The 20245-nt window shown below is 33.6% G+C and overlaps 1 protein-coding gene across 5 annotated transcripts in view; it reads left to right on the top strand.

Annotated features, from left to right (window-relative positions):
* ARAP2 (ArfGAP with RhoGAP domain, ankyrin repeat and PH domain 2) overlaps positions 1-20245 on the top strand; it is a 178468-nt gene that overhangs the window by 100997 nt on the left and 57226 nt on the right. For all 5 annotated transcript variants that reach the window (XM_028848385.2, XM_028848386.2, XM_015138193.3 and 2 more), the window contains exons 20-22: positions 11726-11889; positions 16374-16586; positions 20092-20197. In XM_028848385.2, coding sequence (XP_028704218.2) covers positions 11726-11889; positions 16374-16586; positions 20092-20197 — 483 coding nt within the window. The remainder of the gene's footprint in view (positions 1-11725; positions 11890-16373; positions 16587-20091; positions 20198-20245) is intronic.

Raw genomic sequence — 20245 nt, 5'->3', positions numbered from 1 at the left:
CTAGTAGAGGGATTGCTGGATCAAATGGTAGTTCTATTTGTGGTTCTTTGGAAAATCTTCAAACTGCCTTTCTTCTTCAACAAATTAGGTATTTTTCCCCTTGGCTTCTTGTAATTTGCTTTAAAAAAAAAACAAACTCTTAATTATACTGGTTCAGTATGGTTTGCTTTATAATAGTGCAAGATTATTTGTATTCTTACAAAAAAGTGAGCTAGAGAAAAGAAAACGCTATTAAAATCATAGGATAAAACATATTTACTACTCATTAAGTGGAATTAGATCATCATGAAGGTATTCATCAGTGTCTTTATATGTGTAGGCTGAGGAGGGGTTGATCATGCTGTCTCGGGGGGTGGCAGAGACAAAAGAAAAATCTGTATGAAGGAATCTGTGCAGTTCAATCTTACGTTGTTCAAAGTTTAACTGCAATATTAAAATATAGCTAAATAAGCCTTCATTTGATTATTTTTATTGCTGTGACAAGGATAATGACTTTCAATGGTTTTCGGAACCTGCCTTTCCTTCAACTTCGCGGGACGACATCAAGAGCTTTATACAGCAAGAATATTACTGATTAGATATTTATGTCAGATTGCGTTTGTTAACTTCTAGGCATAATTAGGACTTTGCATTTTTACTTATTTCTTGGATTATTATGGTTAATGATACTTTATATTCTTATTTTTGGTACCAGATGATGATTTCACTGTACTGTCAGAGTATTGTTAATTTTATGTCCAGAAATAATGAGGAATTATTAGGTATAGATAGGATTTGACATTAAAATACTAGCATAAATGCAGTTTTACAGTCATTTATTAATATTTATGGAATGCTTACTGACTGCCACTTCCATGGCAGGAAAATAAAAAAGGTAAACAACATAAACTTGGTGTCTGACCCCTCAGAGCTTATGTTCAAACAGATAGGCAAGCATCAGCTTGGCAAATGTGTTTATCCTTTTCATTTTTTCAGGTTATTATAGCCAAAGTATTTTTGTACCATTTTTTTAATCTATGAAGGATTTGACCAGTGGTACATAGGTTTGAATTAAAATGTAGCAAACGTGGATTAGAATGATTTAGTTTGATGAAATTCTATTTAGTGCTTACTGCATACAGTCCACCCCCTCACAAATGCAAGATATGGAAGCCCGGGCACTAAATGTTTTGTTATTTTGTACGTTTTGATCTTACCCTGTACTGTAGAAATCAGGAGATGAAATTCATTTGTAATATTATTTTTGAGTTCATGGAAAAGTAGAAGACTAATGAATTCCAAAATAATGGTCACAGACACTTAGTAACATTTTTGGTAATTGAAAGTTTTTGTCTACATGTGTTACTAACAAGTTATGTTGAAAGTATTTTTATGAAAGTGAAGAGTAATAATAGGAGTGGGAGAAACGTGAGGATAAATATAACCAAGTTATTTTCCTTAAATCTCTTCGCATAGCTAATGTACCATACCCACCACTTAAATGCACCTATATTATCACATACTTCTGTCTTTGGTTTACTTGCTTTTCCTTTTTACTCCAAATCAATATCATCTGATAGTAACAATGATGACAGTGGGGCAGTTACCATGTGCCAAGCCCCATTTTAAGTACTTAAATAGCCTTCTTTTGCCTATATGATATTGAGGAGAATGGTTCATTTTAAAGTTAAGGTCATTTTGTAACTTAAATTTTTTTTTAAAAAAGTGTTCAATATTCATTTACCAATATCTTTGTAAAGATATTTCTCAGGATTTAAATAAACCATAGAGTCTGGATAGACACTATGAGTTACTAGAATTCAAAATTTAAGCATTTATTAGAAAAATAAAAATGTTTACTAGAAAACATTTTTATAAAATTGTTAGAAAACATGTCCATACAATTCCTACCTAATTGAAAATGGAGTAGAGAGAAGGGAGGTCAACATCATGCATAAAAGTAAAGAATCTGCACAGTAGATGACAAGAACATGAGGTTATGAACCCTGACAGAGCAAAGACCATACATACGTGGCAGGCACAGCACCCTGTATGGTGCAAAACAGGGTCTCATATTTATGTATCTACTTATTTACATAGACATATAAACATATATGTGTGTATTCTGTGACTACATAGACATCATATAGGGAATGATGGAAAAAGGAGCAGGTTTGGGAGAGAGCCTGGGAGATAATGTGTTTAAGACATGTTGAGCATGAGATTTCTTATAAGTCATCTAAGAATAAATTGATGGGAGAAAGTTATTTTTATGGATAAGATATTCATGAAAAGATTAAGAGGTTGGAAATACAGATATTGGAGTTATCAGCGTGAAGAAGGAAGAAGGTGAAATTACTTAGGGTGATTCTATGGAAGGAGAGAGGAAGAAATCCTATGTTGGAGCTTTGATGACTATACATCATTTTTAGGGGAATTTGTCAGGCAGTAGTAGCTGCTTGTTTACTCAGAGAGTGAGGCCAGAAACTAAGAGAGAGTACAAAGTGTTGTAAAGCCCAGGAAGAGAGTGTCTCAAAAAGGAAGGATCAGTTAAAAATGTCAAGTGCTGATACAAGGACATGCCCAGTGAGAATAAACACTCCATGAGATAAATGATTTGGAGTCCATCTGATGACTTGGGGCAGAGCAGAAGTGAACAGGCAGGTACTAGATCAGATTAAGAATGAGAACTTAGTAAAGTGAGATAGCTGGTGAGGTCACTTTGTCAAGATGTCTGGAGGGAGGTTCATAGGATTAACTAGGTAAGGGATTTGACCCAGAAAGGGCATATATGTGCAGTTTGTTTTCAGATGGCTTGAACTTGTACACGTATAAATTTTGATGGAAAAGGAACATAAAATGGGAGGGATTGAAGGTCTAAGAGAGAGTACAAGCAAGAGAGCAAGATCCCTCAACTGCAAAAGTAAGAAAAGAAGAATTGATGGATGATTTTGGATGTTGATAGTTTTCTCCATGTGGTAGTGGGATGTTGAGAGAGATACCAGTCAATTTTCAATTGCTTTGTGAACTGGGAGTTAAGAGTGACGACCCTTGAGCTTCTGGCCTGGGTGGTTCTGTGAATGATAGTATCATTTGCCAAGATAGAGACTATGCACTTCTCGCCCAGTACTCAAACATAACTAGTTAATTATAGCTGTGATTGTTGAAAAGCTGTTTCAGTACCATGCCAAAAATGAGAAAATTTCATTGTACCACCCTTGTTTTCATCTCCCTTTTGATCTATTAGCCCTTTGGGAAATGATGACTGTCAGCAATGGTAGATTCTGTTAGACTTGTCAATGACAGATAAAATTGTGGCTTCTGGAAGTAAAACAACTTCCAATTATTTATACTGATGGCCTGTAGAGATAGTGTGAATAGTTGAAAGAAAGAAAAACCAACCAGCTGTAAGCTTGAACCTTTAATTTTTGCTAGTAGCAGCTTGAGCCAGAAATGTAAATCATACATAAATTTAATGAGTTAATTTCACATATTTTTCCTGTTCTTATCTACCTTTGATTAAAATGCTGAAAAACATTAATGGTTTTTAAAAGCAAGGAGGAGAAAGAATCCCCTAAACTGGAAATGTTTATAAATTGATAATTATCCCCTGTATATAGTCACTATTTAGATAGATATTTTAATCTTCATGGTCATTTTCTCTATATGCATAGTATGAGTGTCTTTAGACAGAAAAATATTGCAATAATATTTTCCACACACAGAGCATTTTTGCTCTAAAAAGCTCTAAACAGAAGGTGTTCCAGATGGTGTCGTTTTAATGTGTATTCTTTGTATACTTTAAAAATTATTTTGGAAAATAAAGCTTTCTTGATTACACTTAAGGGTTTCTGGCATGCTATTTGATGTTGTTATTGGGACTTAGATTTTGTGCTTTTCTTTTAAGCCTTACTACTGTTTGTGCAAATAAAGAAAAATCATATTGTCAAATATCTCTTGTTAGTGAATATTTTAGACCAGGAAGGCAGAAGGCATTTTCCTGGACAGTAGGAAATTGTATCATCACTTTGACTGAAATGTTCAAGAAATTACATATTTTTCTCAAAATTTGAGAACTATTTTTGCACTTTAACCCACATCTTCTGCATATGTTTTTCTAAGAAATAAGTTACTGTGTTTACCATGTTCACATTCCATAGCTGCATGCCCATTGCCATAGACACTTACTATGCTTTTGTTAAAAGGTTGCTGGTTCTAATAAACACAGTGTGAATAAGTAAACTGTGTTATCAGAAACAGGAAAGACTAGTGTGTTTTTTTGTTTTAGATTCCTTGGTTGATATATAGTAAAGCATAATACACTTGATGTCTCCCAAGCTTGACTGCATTTCAGTTTTAATTGCAAATTCTTCACATAAAGAAGCTTAACACTGGGGAATAAACACTTTATCAATATGTTTCACAATTATGGAACAGATTACTTTTCTCAATTTGGGAGATTAACACCCTAAGTTTAATATTCCTTACTTCCTATCACCTTATTCCATATGATCTTTTCTCCCCCTTCAATGTGTTTTATAGTAGCTAATATGTTAGCAATACTCCAGAGGCTGAATTATCTTAAAGTGGTTTCTAAATTGTGCATGTAATTGCAAATTAAACAGTAGCCTATTGCCCACAATATAAGCTTGAATGCTTTTGTAACTTTCTGATGATTTAATTCTTAGAGATGTCTTAATCTGAATATTGCCAAGGCAAACAAGAGAGTTTCTTCTCTCACCACCCCCACAGGTTTTAAAAAAAGAAAGGGACTCTTAGAAAACAAATATTAAGTGATTTTATGTTCAAGAAAATTATGATAAAGGGAATGTATATCTATTAACAAAAGGTAGACTTTAAAGCATATGTTATATGCTTTAACAATTTTGTTTCATTTAGTTCAAAGTACCTCTATGTACCAGGAGTTAAGCTTATGAAGAAGTAAGTATGATATGATGGGGAAAAATGGACAAAAGAATGAGCAAATCCCTCTAAGATGTGTGTGTGTTTGTGTGTGTGTATTGTTTTTGTTGTGTTTTTTAAAGAAAAGTATTTTTAACTGGATCTATCATCCTATGAAGGACTTTAGTAGGAAGAAATGAAGGGGGCCTGAGACACAATGTAGTCCAAGAGGTAGAAATAATAGGCTCAGATAAATAGGATGGGCTAGAAACAACCTCAGTATGGGTTGGCCTTAACTTTGAGCGCTTGAGGAGGATGCATGAGACAATGGGTCTGGAAAGATAGATTGATACTCTATTAGTTTTTTCAATTGAATGTAATTCATAACTTGCCTTATTCTGGAAAGCATTTCTGAGTAATTCCTGAGTATTTGGAAGTTTAATATATTTCCAAATAACCCATACTTCACAGTAGAAATCACAGGAAAAATTAGGAAATATTTGATCAATGATAATAAAATCATAACATCAAAATTGTGTGATGGAGCTACGAAACTATTTCAAGGAAGTTGAAAGCTTTAAATGCTTATGCTAAATCAAAAGATCTAAAATCCATCCTCTAAACATTTACCTTAAAAATCTAAAAAAGAGCAACTTAGACCTAACGTGGTTCAGGAATGAATTGATACAGACAGTAGAAAGAATGAATAAATGGAATATATTTTAAAAAAAGAAAATCTGAGTCACCAATAGCTGGTCCTTTGAAATAATCAATTTAGTTAATAAATTTTTAACTTTTTTGGAAAAGTTAAGAAAATTGATAAAACTCTAACTAGAAGATAGGACAGAAGATACAAATTACCAGTATCATAAAGCTATGGATCATTTTAATATTTAAAAGATAAGAAAATATTATGACTAACTTCATACCAATGAATTTAACACATTGGATATAATCAAAACAATTTTTTCAAATACAGGAATTAGGCAAACATATTTATTCCCATCACTTCTATTTAACATTTTATTGCTGGTTTAATGTGATAAAGCAAGGAAATTGGAGAGAATCTTAAGTATTGGAATTATAAGTTAAAAACTCAATTATAATTTGTTCTTTAAGCAACATGGTTAGTAAAATGAAATCATACACTGGTACTATTCAAAATATATGTGTCTGATAAAGCACTCATATCCAAAACATGGACAGAATACATATAATTCAATTAGAAGAAGACAAAAACCCAATAAAATAACAAAAATACATGAATAGAGATGTCTAAAAGAATATCTATGAATAGCCAACAAGCACATGTAAAGTTAATTACCAGAGAAATACAAATTAAAGCCGCAATGAGATCACACTGAATAAACTAAGTTTTTTAAAAAGTGGCAGTGCAAAGCGTTGGCCAGTATGGTGGGATTGTAAAATAGTACATTCATTTTGGGAAGCAGTTTAGAAGGTTTTGGTTTTTAAAAAGAATACAGTCAGTTTACATGTAACTATACATCCCAACAAATGAGCTCCTAGGTATTTACCCAAAACAAATCATAATATAGGTCCACAAAATGACTCCTATGCAAATATTCAAATCAGCTTTATTTATAATAAAAAGAGAGGAGACCCCAAATGTTTTGAGTCAGTGAACGTGTAAACAGAGTATGTTATTTGTTCATATGTGAAGTACTGATTATCATTATAAAGGAACCTATATTAGCAACAACACGAAAGAATCTTAAAAACATTGTGCTGAGTGAAAAAAGCCAGGCACAAAAGAGTAATACTGTATAATTCCATTCCTATGAAGCTTTAGAGCTGGTAAACTAGTGAATGGTGACAGAAGGCAGATAAGTTCTTGCCTAAGATTGTGGGTGGGGAAAGGGATGCAATGCAAAGAGTTATGAGTGAACATTGTGAGTGATGGAAATGGTCTACATATTAATCATGGTGGTAGTTACACAAGTGTAAACATTTGTAAAAATATTTCAAACTTAAAATGAGTTCATTAAAAATTCTAATGACTAGGCATCACTCACAGAAATAACACAGTTCATACTTTCCCAGAAGAAAACAAACCCAAAAGCCTATTTGGATGAGAAGTAGGGTCTTCTTTGAGAGGTTGCTTAGGAAGTATAAAGAAAAATGCACAGTACACCCTTCTAAAACTATCCTCCAAAGTCCTGTCCATTACATTTCCAACATGCCTAGGATGCTTTTCAAGGCAGAATGTAAGTGTACAGTCTTGAAGAAAAGAAATAGGTCTTCTGTTATGCGTGGCTTTAGCAGATCATCTTTCACGTCCATTCTAATAGTGTGACTGTGTAATAAATTGTTGAGGAAATTCTGTTTTGTGAATCTTAGGTGTGATAGGACTAAGAAGAAAGGCAACAGAAAGACACATCACCATTTCATGTCTTGAATGAGTCTTTTTGGACCTGAGGACCAGAGTTGTAAATTATGGAGATCTGATTCCTCAGGTAAAGGAAGGCTCATGAACTAGGCTAGTACTGAGTACCTCAAATGTGCAAATCCTACCTAGTTCTGAGGCCTCAGACATGTTCTTTCTGGCTCTTAGTTTCTTAGTCATATATGGAAAAAAAGCTTGGCAGAGATATTTCCAGTTCTCTGGCTCAAAAGCTCAATGACAGTCTAAGATGGCTTGGTTCAGAAGGCTTTAAATATCTTTTCCTTCAAGGGATCAGTCAAAACTTCAACTTATGTGATTTGTTTCTAATTACATTTTTAAAAACACAGACATGTATAAAGAAGGAAACAAAATGTCCATGAGTTTTCTACCCTGAGTTAATTTAACATTTTAGGAAATGCAATTGAATTTATACATATGTGCAATTATGCATTCTTTGCTCATTGTACAAAGTTTATAATATATATATTTGGAGGTAGCTAAATCACTTAACCTTTCACTAGTTTTGGGGATTTCAACTTCCATTTTTTAAAAGTTCGGGTGAATGTATGTCTTTGTGTGCATGTGCACATGTGCGTGAGAGAGGGACAGAAATATATTGAAAGTAACAGATATTGTACCTTCATTTCAAATCGTGTACTTATGAAAGAGTCCTGTGTTTGGAACTAATTGTCAAAAGTAATGCATACATATTTTAAGATTCTTAGAACATATTTTCAAATTTATTTTTAAAGTATCTCATCAGTCTTTAAAATACTATGCACATCTTGTTATACTCTAGTGATGAACATTATACATTTTAGATCTTTGATAAATTGCTTTGACACATCATTGATTTTACATATATATATATATGTGTGTGTGTGTGTGTGTGCATGCGTGTATGTATGTGTGTCCATTCTAATAGTGTGACTTTGTAATAAGTTGCTTAGGAAATTCTGTTTTGTGAATCTTAGGTATGATAAGACTAAGATATATATATATACACACACACACACACAGCACACACACACATACATATATATATACACACACTTGATTCTTAAACTGGTTTGTGGTTACATTGGCTAATTCTTTCTGTGACTTACCTTTCCATGGCTGATGACCATGTTTCTGTGGAGGACTTACTATTTTATTTTTGTATAAATGCTTAGAGTATTATCGTTTCCAGCCATATTTATAGAGTATTTCATTTGCTTTAAAGTTTTGTTTAAAATATTCTTTATATGAGCATATTTACTTTTTATGTGGTCAAGTTTATTGATTTATTATTTGTGAAGATACTTCTGGTTCTTGTCATAGACTACGCTCAAATAGGATTGTTTATGCTTTATGGTTATTGTATTGCAGTTTTAGTATAATTGTTTTTGTTAGTCCTCTGACCTGGTTTCTAGGTCTTATTGAACTGGCTTGATCATTATAGCACATAAGAATTTTTCTTCATATGGCTTTGAAGTGCCCTTTGGAATTTATGCTTAGAAAATGGACAATTAGCGTAACTAATTTCTCTGTAATTAGGGTTCATTAATATTACTTTTCAGATTGTCAGGATATAAGTAAATGTTTCCTTGGAATTCTCATCCGGGAATGTGAAATTGTTGTTTGATAACACTTGAAATCTCAAAGTCGACCAGCATTTGTGTAGAAAATATCTTTTGATGCTTTATTCAGGGTCCACAAATTTTAGGTAAGCATCAGAGAGGAAAGTTAGTGCACTGATGCTATTAAATGTGAAACCATCTATTGCACTGCATATATACTTTGGGATTCGCCCTTTGATAAGTTGAGAAAGTTCTACTCTTCACTAATTCACAAGGTGACAGCTCAACTCGTCATCAGAGGATTTTTTTCTGACTAGAAAGAAAATTTGAAGTTTGAAAATGTCACAGTTTATGGCAGAATTATACTCATATTGTAGGAGGGCCACTGCATTTTGGATTTCTTTCACTGCTTGCTAAAACACCCATTGTAGTTGTTTATAAGCAAAGAGTTACAAAGATTTTATATCATATTTAAAGCTCAATTATTAAATTATGTAAAAGGTTTTTCTCTTTACCTAAACTTGTGAATATAGCAAGACATAATGTTGATTAAGTTCACATAATCAAGAGGTTTGATATTTCTCAAAAAAATTATCTGAGTTATATAAGTTAGACAAATACATCCAGCAATAGAATGCTTTTTTGAGCTAAAGATGATATAAGATCAATGAAAAGGCTGTAGCATGTCAGGTGTATTAGTGCAAATTTCAGAATTCTTCAAAAAGAAAATTACAACACCTGGAGGTCAGGACTGCTGTGGTGCTGTGGAAAATAGAAACAATAGATAAAGATGTCAAAAAGCAACAGATGAGGATTACAAGCACCAGTATTAGTAAAACAGTAGTAATTATAGCAAGTTCAAATGTTAGAAATGAGCGTGGTAAGGTGTAGGTATCTTTGTCTTCTTCCAGGAGCATTTCAAGAAAGAATACAAAGGAAAGAAAGGAAGTTTTTTTATTTCTTTTTTTAAATTAGGTACAATGATTCCTTATTACCCACCCCTTTCCCCCAAAGCCCCAGAATTCATGCAGTTTATTCATGTCTCTTTAGGTCGAATATAAACTAGCCCTGTCAAGTCTGAAATCAAGATTATATAGTTTTACTTTGGTGTAAATATACTTAAAATACATCAACAATCGGTTTTTTCAAAGCAAACTTTGTATCTAGTGATAGGTCTTTAAAACTGCTATGTATCCACTAAATGCGAGACACTCTGCTAATGACTGGAGATACTGAAATTCTTTGCTTGCCTGTGTAAAGTTTGGAGTTTCGTGACTAAAACATTCACATAGCTACAGCAGGTGATACGATGCAGGACAAAGCCACCATTGAAAGATTGAGAAGGAATATCTGTGACATACTAAGCATAAGAGGGAGGTCAGGAACAGTGTCAAGGAGTCTTACCTGGAGTAGAATTTGGGGGAAAGGTTTGGAGTAGCCAGCCAAAGAGCAGGCAATATGTATTACAAAATCCAGGAGGGGTGTGTGTGCGTGTGTGTGTGTTTGTGTGTGTGTGTGTGTTTATGTTTATGTTTCCTGAGTGTCATAAGTATAGGAGAATGGCAGATCAAATTGCAGGTAAAAATATAGGCTAGCTTATGAAGACTTTTTTATCTTGAAAACTCAAGAACTGTAAGACAGTGATCTGGAAGTGATGTAATTAGCTTTGCATTTTAGATCATTCTGGCAATAGTGAGGAGTAGAGATTACAGGGGTTGAGAATTGGGAAAGGAATTCCGTAAGGAGGGGCTGTAGTGACCTGAAGGAACAACATGAAGATCTGAAATAAGGCAGTCTTGGAAAGGAGAGGAGTCAGAGTGAATACGTTGGGAAACTGTAGTCAGCAGAATTTTGTGACTGAAGTAATGTGGCAGTGATTGGGCAAAGAGACTGGTTTACACTTAATTAATCCTAAATTTCTGGTGGGGTTTGTGGAAAATTTTTGGTGCTAGAAGTTTGGTATGGGAGAGCAAAAGCTTTGATATGCTTATTGCACATTAAGGTGAAGATTCTCAAATACAAATATTCTTTAGTAGTACAGTTTATACATTAGTCATTAATGTTATGTCTATTGAGTGTTGTCCTAAGTGCTATTATTATATTTATTTTGCCAATAATGAAACTGAAGCAAAAATAAGGTTGACCCGTCTAAAGTTACAAAGGAAGTAAATGGCAGAGCTAAAATTATGTTCAGAAAGTCTGATTGTCATTCCCACTCTCAGGTGCTCTGTTCTCCTGCTTTTCAGTCACATGGAGATCTGACCTATGAAAATTATAGCCTGGAGATAGGGATTTGGAAGTAAACTAATTTATATGAAAAGATGAAATTACTGGCCTGAATGACATGACCCTGGAGAGTCCATGTAGCTTTTGTGTGTGCTGAGGTTACGACTTTGTCATTCAGAAAGAGGAAGTGAGATTGGGAAAGAGACTGAGTGACCAGAATGATAGGAGGAAAATCCAGAAAGAATTGTGCTATAAAATTCAAATTGAATGCTAGTTTTTTTTCTCTTTTTAAGAAATAAAATCAAGAATTCTAAAACCTTGAAAAACATAGCCAGAAATATCAGTTAGAAGTCACAGGTGATAGCCACAGTGGTTTTAGTTTAGTTATTCAGAAAGAGAATAAAAGAGGCTGGGGAATGAAAAGAAGTAAGACCATAAATTCAGAGAGCTTCCTCAATGCTATGGAGTGATGTGACTATACACGCCAAAGAGGGATTGAGTGGAAGTTCATGGTGGATGAGAATAAAAGAAGAGTTTTTCTTGTAATAGGTAAGATAGGATCACAATTGTGTGGATTTTAGGGTAATCTGTCTTGGAATAAGATTTTTTTAAAGAGCAAAATTATAATTTGAAATGCTTTTTAAACTTTTAACAGAACATTATACATCCATGGGCATACCAAGTTGGATTTCACAGTCTGGCATACTGCAATTGAAAAAGCAGCAGGTACAGATGGTAATGCTTTACAAGATCAGCAGCTCAGCAAAAATGACGTTCCCATTATAGTGAACAGCTGTATAGCATTTGTTACACAGTATGGTGAGTATCACTGAGTTTTTATTCAACCTCTAGAACTGATCATATCATTCTTACAGGTTTTTAAGTGGTACCTCTATTGGACTGAATTGAAACCCTTTATATTGTAAGTACACTAGTGAAAAATAAAGGCAGATTTACTGTTCAGCTAATTACCATTCCTTCTCCCAATAAGACTCGTTTAAACTATACCATATATTTTTACCATTTCCTCCTTCCTTTACATGCATAAAATATTAAATAACATATTGAAATAATCTAAATTATAATATGTACATAAAAATAGTAGATTACATGTTTTATTCAAGTAAGAAAAAATAGTAGATTGAAGACTATCTTTCAGAGATTACAAGGCTAGATTAAAGCCTACAGTGACACAACACGTCTAAGCATGTTTTTAGAAGTGATGAACTGTGGAACAATATGTAAAATAATTTGCTTCCTTTGGCATACATAAAGTGTGCATGTAGTTTATGTTCAGAAGCATAGCTATTAATTTTCGCAATTTTTGCTTATTTTCAACAGATGTTTCAATGAATAGTCTGCAAATAAAAAACACGTTGATCTGTACCATGGTCCAGCTTCATGTCAGTTTTATATGCTATGTTTAGTATTTTAGATATACCTGAAAGATATCCTCTTTTCTTCATGTTTATTTTCAAATGGTTATGAGTTCTCCAAATTCCTTTTATTGCATATATCTTTCATACTGTAAATTTCTTGATGCTATTTTAAATGTGAAAATGTTAAACTGTTGCCACGAGCCCTTTTAACCTGTAGGTAAATGCCATTTATTTAGATTACAAATGTGGAAAAGAGGAAAATGATTTGATATTTTGGATTGTATTAATTTTTTTTGTTCTCCTTATATTAGAGGTATCTTTGGGTGTTTTTAATTTGAAAAGAAGATATAAGTAGTGAGGGCTGCAGTAGAGCATTGTATTATTAGTTAATTGTTTCTTTATCAAGTGCTTATTGTATGCCAGTCACTGGTCTCACTCTTAGAAACATAGTAGTGGAAGTAAAAAGTTCAAGACAAAGCTATGAATCATATCTTCTAGTATGGGAAACTGACAATACACTGATATGTAACAAAATATCAAACTAATGATATGTATAAAGAAAACACTTTTCAGAAATTAAACTTAGGCATATTTTAATCTCTTGTTCTAGGGAGAGTGTCATTTTAAGTATTTTACTTACTTTGTATGTAATGCAAGTGCAATTATTAATGTCCAGATTCATTGTGTTTTTATGATATATCTACTGAAAATATATACATAATCACATATTTGGGCATTACTATAAGAAGTTTCCTGCTATGATAGTATGTTCGTGTTTTTCTTCCTAGCTATAATCATCTGTTAAAAAATGGAGGAAGGAGAATGTTACCTTTATTTGTTACAGCCATTCAGTGTTAGTGTACATTTTGCAGATACACATGAATCACATATATGTTATGTTTTAACAGCATAACCTCATTGGGAATCTTCACAACATGTTAGTTTCATAATGACATAAGGCCTTTCTTAAGCAAGAAATAATTAAAATACCTTGACTAGCTCTGATGTAGGCAATTTAATGTTTTTCTAGGGAAATCAGAATTTTCCTTGTGTTTATTTGGGTTTAAAATAATTCAGCATTAGATTTTTTTCAACTAAAACTCATATATTATAACAACTTTATACATCTATTACAAGATGCCTTCACTTGCATGTTAGAATAATGAAGCCAATGAAGGATTGTGTTTATATAAATAGATATATACACACACACTTAAATATATACACACATATGTGTACATACATATATTCATATATACACATACATATAGTCATATAACATATGTATAATATAAATGTAAGTATCATATATTTTTATATTATATGTAATTATATATAAAATTGTGTTTGTATTATATATCTACTGAAAGTATATAAATAATCACATATTGGGCACTACAGTAAGAAGCTTCCTGCTATGTAGTATGTTTATGTCATATATATATATATATTTATATTCAGAACATTGGGGAAACCTCAGTGCTACCAGCATGTATTGAAGAAAGATTTGGCAGGAACTTAGAAAATACCCAGTGATTATAGGATGCAGATGGTTTCATGGTAGCAATTATTTTGAACCTCCTGAGCTGTGGGTTGAAATCTCAAGACCAATTTTCTGTGCTCATTGTGTCATTGTGTCAAAGTTTGAACTTGACTGAGTTCATAGGATGACTTTTAGGGCTTTAATTTTTAAAAAGTAAATTACACTAGTTCTTGGGGAAAATTATTTCAATTATATAAACAACATTATGTTCAAATTATTTTTCAGTTAACTTACTTGAGTGCCAGCTATTAGAAATTCATTCAGCCAGGGATATATTATCTCAGACGCCTAGTCAGTATTGATTTTTGTAGAACTTGCTTATTCTTGCATTACGTAGTCATTTATTGAATACCTGCAGAGTAGTTCTAGGCACTGTGTAACTGCTGGATATACACAGAGATATGTCACAGAAAATAAGACATCATTTTTGCCTTCTAGAAGTTTGCAGATTTATGAATAAGAGACAAATACATGAGCAGTTACAAGTCAGTGTTAAAATTCTCTAGTAAGGAGGTTCAGGGGGTGCTTCCGGTGTCCATGGTGTAGGGGTAAATTTCACCCAGAGAAGGTGTGGTATCATAGAGCTTCATAGGTAAAGCACAGTGCTTACCATGAGCCCTAAGAGAAAATGGGAGCTAGTTAGGAGAAGAGGATAGGGATTCTAGGAGGAGAAAAAGTGTGTGCCAAGGTATAGAGTCACAAATTTTGTGCTGGGAGCTTTGTGGTATTAAATGTGGTCAGAGCTTAGTGTAAGGAGAAGGAGTCAATCAATATAAAAGGCAACAGGTTAGACCAAGTCAGGTAAGGTTTAATATACAAACTAAAATCCTCAAACTTTGCCTCATAGGCAGCAAGAGGGCAGTATTCGGATTTTTAAGCTTGTTGGTAACACATACAGAACTGAATTTTAGATCATGCTGTTTTATCATTGTTGAGACACACAGAGGGCTGCGTAAAAATATGGGCAAGGAGTTGTGACAATGTAGTAAGAACTCAGTGCACAAATAATAGCATATGGGATGGAAAGGAGAGGACAGTTGTGAGAGTGAGATCATGATGAAGAATCTATGTGATGCAGTACTGCATTTTTTTGTTTTTAATGTGCTGATTGAGAAATAAATACTCTGACTTGTAAAGGGCTAGGAAGAAGGCAATGCCATATATTGAGGTAGAGAGGAACAAGATAAAGAACATGGTGGGGGTGGAAAGTGAGGTAGTAAACAGGGCAAGAGAATTAATTCCTTTGGGTTATTTTTATTTGCCATAAGATGTATGGGTGTATGTGTATATGTTACATGTATATGTAATGGTGTGTGTATATATATGTGTATGTATAAAATCATGGAAATTAAAACCTGAGTTAAAATATTTATGTAGAAGTTATGAGGTTGGATGGGTTCTCACCCAGTGGGCAGGAAGAGAAGAGAATTGAGGAAGGATCCCTGGGATGACCACTAAGTATTAGATGAGCAGAAAAAGTTAGAAGACTGAGAGAGCAATCAGAGGGAAGGGAGAAAAAAAGAGATATGAAATAATGATGTCATGAAAGTTATGGGGTTAAAAGAATTTACACAGTTTCATTCAGAATGTCAAATGCTGCAAGGAGTTCTCCCTAGATAAAAACTGAAAAGCATCCAGAAAAAAAGAACGTTGTTAATATTCTTGATGAAGGGTGACCCCAACAGAATGGGGATTGGGCAGAGATGCAAGATTGTGTGGTCAAAGGATTAACAGGCTTGTGAGATGGTAGAAGGAATAAATATAGGAAATTCAGCCTGGTTGTGAAAGGAACAGGGAGAAGAAGCCTGGGAGGAGGCAAGGGAGGCTTTTGGAGTTTGAATTATTGTCATTGTTATCATCACTCTTCCTCCTAACCACTGCCCCTTTTATTTGGTATGGAGCACTTCATGAATCAGTAACCATGAAAAAGAGGTAACCCAAATCTCCACAGGAAATAAGGTGAAGATGGGAGCATTCAGAAATTAATATACAATATCGGGGCAGGAGGGTGATGACATTTATACCAGAGAGGCTCACTTTTGTCAGTGAGAAATGGAAGTAAGTTGTTTGCTGGGAGACTAAGTGAAGACAGGGCACTTTAAGTAAAAGAACATTTGAAAAAGGTACTATGGAGAGCTGGAGGAAGGACTGATCAGGAGCTTGCTAAAAGCTGAGTCTGCGATGATTTGCTCATTAGGTTTACATTTTAAATACTAAAATGAGGGATAAGAAGCCTTTCCTGCTCATGCATGTTTATATCATCTGTTGTGTAATGATTTCATCATCTTACTCATCATCTCAACACAAACATTTGTTTCATTTTTAAAATATCAAACTGGCTTTTGTATTTAGACTTTAAAAATATAATATTTTTAACAAAGGTTTAGGATGTAAATATATCTATCAGAAGAATGGTGATCCTTTGCATATAAGTGAACTCCTGGAGAGTTTCAAAAAGGATGCAAGAAGCTTTAAATTGAGGGCTGGAAAACATCAGCTTGAAGATGTGACGGGTGTGTTGAAAAGTTTTCTCTCTGACATTGATGATGCACTGCTTACCAAGGAGCTCTACCCATACTGGATCTCTGCTTTAGGTAACATTTATACAGATATATATATATAGATATGTGTGTGTGTGTATATATATTATACAGACCATAATACATGCTTGCCTTTTAATACTTAGACTTTTTTGATTAGTCGAAATTTTAATTGAAAGAAAAAATGTACATAATGGCTTAGAACAGAAATTGTATAAATATCAATAGCTGTTTCAGTCTATCTCAAGAGAAATTAAAAATATTTGCTCAATCATTTGGTATATACTTGTTTTTCAGTCGATTTCTTAGGTCATACTTTGCTTTAACTTTGGAATGTTATACTCAAGTCCATGTGTGCTACTAATTTCCCATCAAAAATAAAATGAAGCATTTACTATATGATTCATTTTGCAAGATAGTGTATAACAGTTTTTAACTGTTGCTTCATTTATCCTAGATTCCATCTAATGAAATAGAATTTTGTTATACACTGTAAGAGAAGCTAATTAAGAGATGACCCAGGAAAGGAGTTGATTAAATCCCTCGTGGGTCAAATTAATTTCAGTAAAGCCTGTAAACAAGTCCTTTTATTGAAACATTACAATAACAAAGACTTAAATGTAAATATTGCCTTTAATTCCACCTTTTTAATAAAGATGCTTTTGTTTATCCATATTATAGTCCTTTTCTCTACTTTTGTAATTTATGTATATAACATTTTTATTTTTATTAATACACCATAACCATTTCTCATATATCTATAATATTTTCCAAATGATAATTTTCAGTCCTCCATTGTTCTAGGTTTTAAAACTTACTTTTGAATTAGTCTATAATTATAATATGTTTGTCTCGTATATATTTAATCTGTTTCAAGATTTGGAAAATGGCTTTTGAATCTGGTCACATGGCATTCCTCTAATGAGAAGTAATTTTCCTCATTGAAAGTATTTGTTTGATCTAAAACAATTGATATATTTAAAGATATTTTTGAAATGATGTCACAAAACACGCACAGTTTGAAAATTATCCCAAGAATGACCCTAGTTAGTGTCAGGAAGAGTAGCATTATAACGAAAATAAAGTTTCTCATGATACAACTACCTGTCAGAAGTCTTTCATTTGCCTTCTGTTTCTCAAATCAGTAGGGTTCACTGTAATACCAAGAATACTTGATTATATAATTTTCTAAGATATAAAATGCAGAGATAAATACATTGCTTTAATCTCAGTTACCCTGCAACCCTCATTTTTGTTTTAAGAAAGTTTTATTGAAATGTGTGAAGCTGTTTAGAGTATCTCTATTTCATAAAGACTTATAATTTGTCTTTATTATAAAATTGGTTATCAGTAGTACATGGCAAGGCTGGGCATGGTGGCTCACGACTATAATCCCAGCATTTGGGGAGGCCAAGGCAGGAGAATAGCTTGAGGCCAGGAGTTCGAGACCAGCCTGGACGACATAGTGAGACCTTGTGTCTGCAAAAAAAAAAAAAAAAAAAAGCGTTAACTCAGGCATGGTGATGTGCTCCTGTAGTCTCAGCTATTCTGAGGACTGAGGTGGGAGGATCACAGGAGCCCAGGAATTCCAGGCTTCAGTGAGTTGTGGTGGTGCCACTGTATTCCAGCCTGGGTGACAGAGCTGAGACGCTGCCTCTTTAAAAACAACAACAACAGGTGACAAATACACATTTGCTAAAGTTGTCAAACTGAGTGACAAACAAGTCTTCACTGCTGTCAGTCTACCAGAACGAGGCAGTCAGCAGGGGTCAGAGTGTGTACGAAAAGAATGTGTTCACCTTTGCCTTGCCTGTGAATTCTTTGAGAATTTATTTGGAGAAGGCTTTGAATACTGGGTCAAGTAACCTTTAACTCCTTTGCTTTTGCAAACAATATAGTTCGGCCAGACCCTTCAATAGTGGCCATGTTGGACCTGAAAAGAATAAACCAGTACCCTCTGAGTGAATTCATAAAACTCTTTTGACGCACTGTGTACTTGAGGTAGAGAATGCCTTATAGCCATGTACCACCTATATTTATACGACATATGATCTGTTCTAGGAACACTGTTAAATTCTGTGTCTAGTTGAATTGCTCATTGTATTTTCTATATGGCCTGAAATCTTTCCTGAGTTTTACTTTCAATTTATTTAGCTTTATTTTGAAAATATCTATTTTATAAGATGTGTGAAAATGTGTGTACTAGCATGACTTTTTGTTTTAAGCATAGTAGTGTTAAATTTTAAGGAATAAATGCAATTTATCCTACAGTTAGAAACTAGATAACATGAGGATAAATGTTGAGATTATACTGAGAATTATACATAATTAATTTCCAGTAATGTCTTTGAATGTAATTTGGGTGTTTCCTCCTCTTTCTTATAGAGAGTCATCTACTAGTGCACTTAATTCAGGATACTCATGTGTATGGTTATTGATCTCATGTACAGTCTAAATCAGGACAAAAGAGATATCACTTGCAATTTTGAATAGGAGTGCACTTGAAAACTGTGTCATACCGAGTTTCTTACCTAGCCAGGGATCCTAATGTCCTTTACAAGTGACTTTGTACTTTTAAGACAACATTAGTGTGCTGCTGATTTTCTGTGAACAGAAGAGGTAAGGCTAAGCAAGAAATAAAATAATCTTGTATCCAAAGATAGTTGCGAATTGAGAGGAAATAATAAGTGTGGTCTCCTTGAGTTATCAAGTCAGCACAAGTGATTTATTTGAAGAATGATCTATTTCCACTGTCAGGTGGTATAGGCTAAACTGTCAGTGCATGTCCTCTACAGAGAGTCTAGATTTTGGGGGGGGTTCCTGTCTCTAGTTTCTCCAGATATTTGCCTTCTTGGAGTTAGGTGAGTGGAGGGTAATTCCTTTTCATCCTCCTCTCCATGAACCAACAAATTTCTGTTCATGACAAAAGCAGGAGGTCTGTCATCCTCTAAATCCAGATTGTAGTTATTAAGGACTGGGCTTGACTTCTTCCATTGTAGTCTCACCTTTTCAAAAGATTTGAAAGTACACTTTACCTGGATCGAAGGGGTGCTGTATAGTTCATAGTTCCAGGATGGTTCATAGCTTTGGAAATATTTTTATAATTTCGTGAGAAACAAAAATCAGAAATGTCATTTTCAAATACAATTGATAAAACATTTCCTTAGCCAGAGTTAAAATACTTTTGGCTTAATTCTTCAGTTTGTACTCCAGTTTGAATAGTTAATTGAATGTATTCCCATTAAGTTAAAGTTCAGTATTCCATAAAGTAGAAGATAAAAAAATACAATCCCTCCTAATCTTGTATTTTAAAAGTTATTTGTTTTCAATTATAAATTATAAGAACTGGAGCACATAGTGCTGGAATGTTATGTAAATAAATACTTTTCCAGATTGATAGAAAATTACTTTAGAACTTCGAACAATTGTCTACTGAAACTTGATTGTATCACTTATTAAAATGCGTTTGTTTGTGACTATTTTACAGTACTGCTGATAGACGAATTCATAACATTGATAATTAGTTTAGGCCTCAAAATTGTTTTTTTTCCCCCTCCAGATGCGCAAGATGACAAGGAAAGAATTAAAAAATATGGAGCATTTATACGTTCTCTTCCAGGGGTCAACCGAGCAACACTAGCAGCTATCATTGAACACCTGTATAGGTGGGTAGATGAATGAACTTTTCTAGACATTTCAAACACAGCACTCAA

Source organism: Macaca mulatta, chromosome 5 (genome assembly GCF_049350105.2).
Source record: "Macaca mulatta isolate MMU2019108-1 chromosome 5, T2T-MMU8v2.0, whole genome shotgun sequence".
NCBI lineage: Eukaryota > Metazoa > Chordata > Mammalia > Primates > Cercopithecidae > Macaca > Macaca mulatta.
This window is presented reverse-complemented; position numbering and strand designations above follow the sequence as displayed.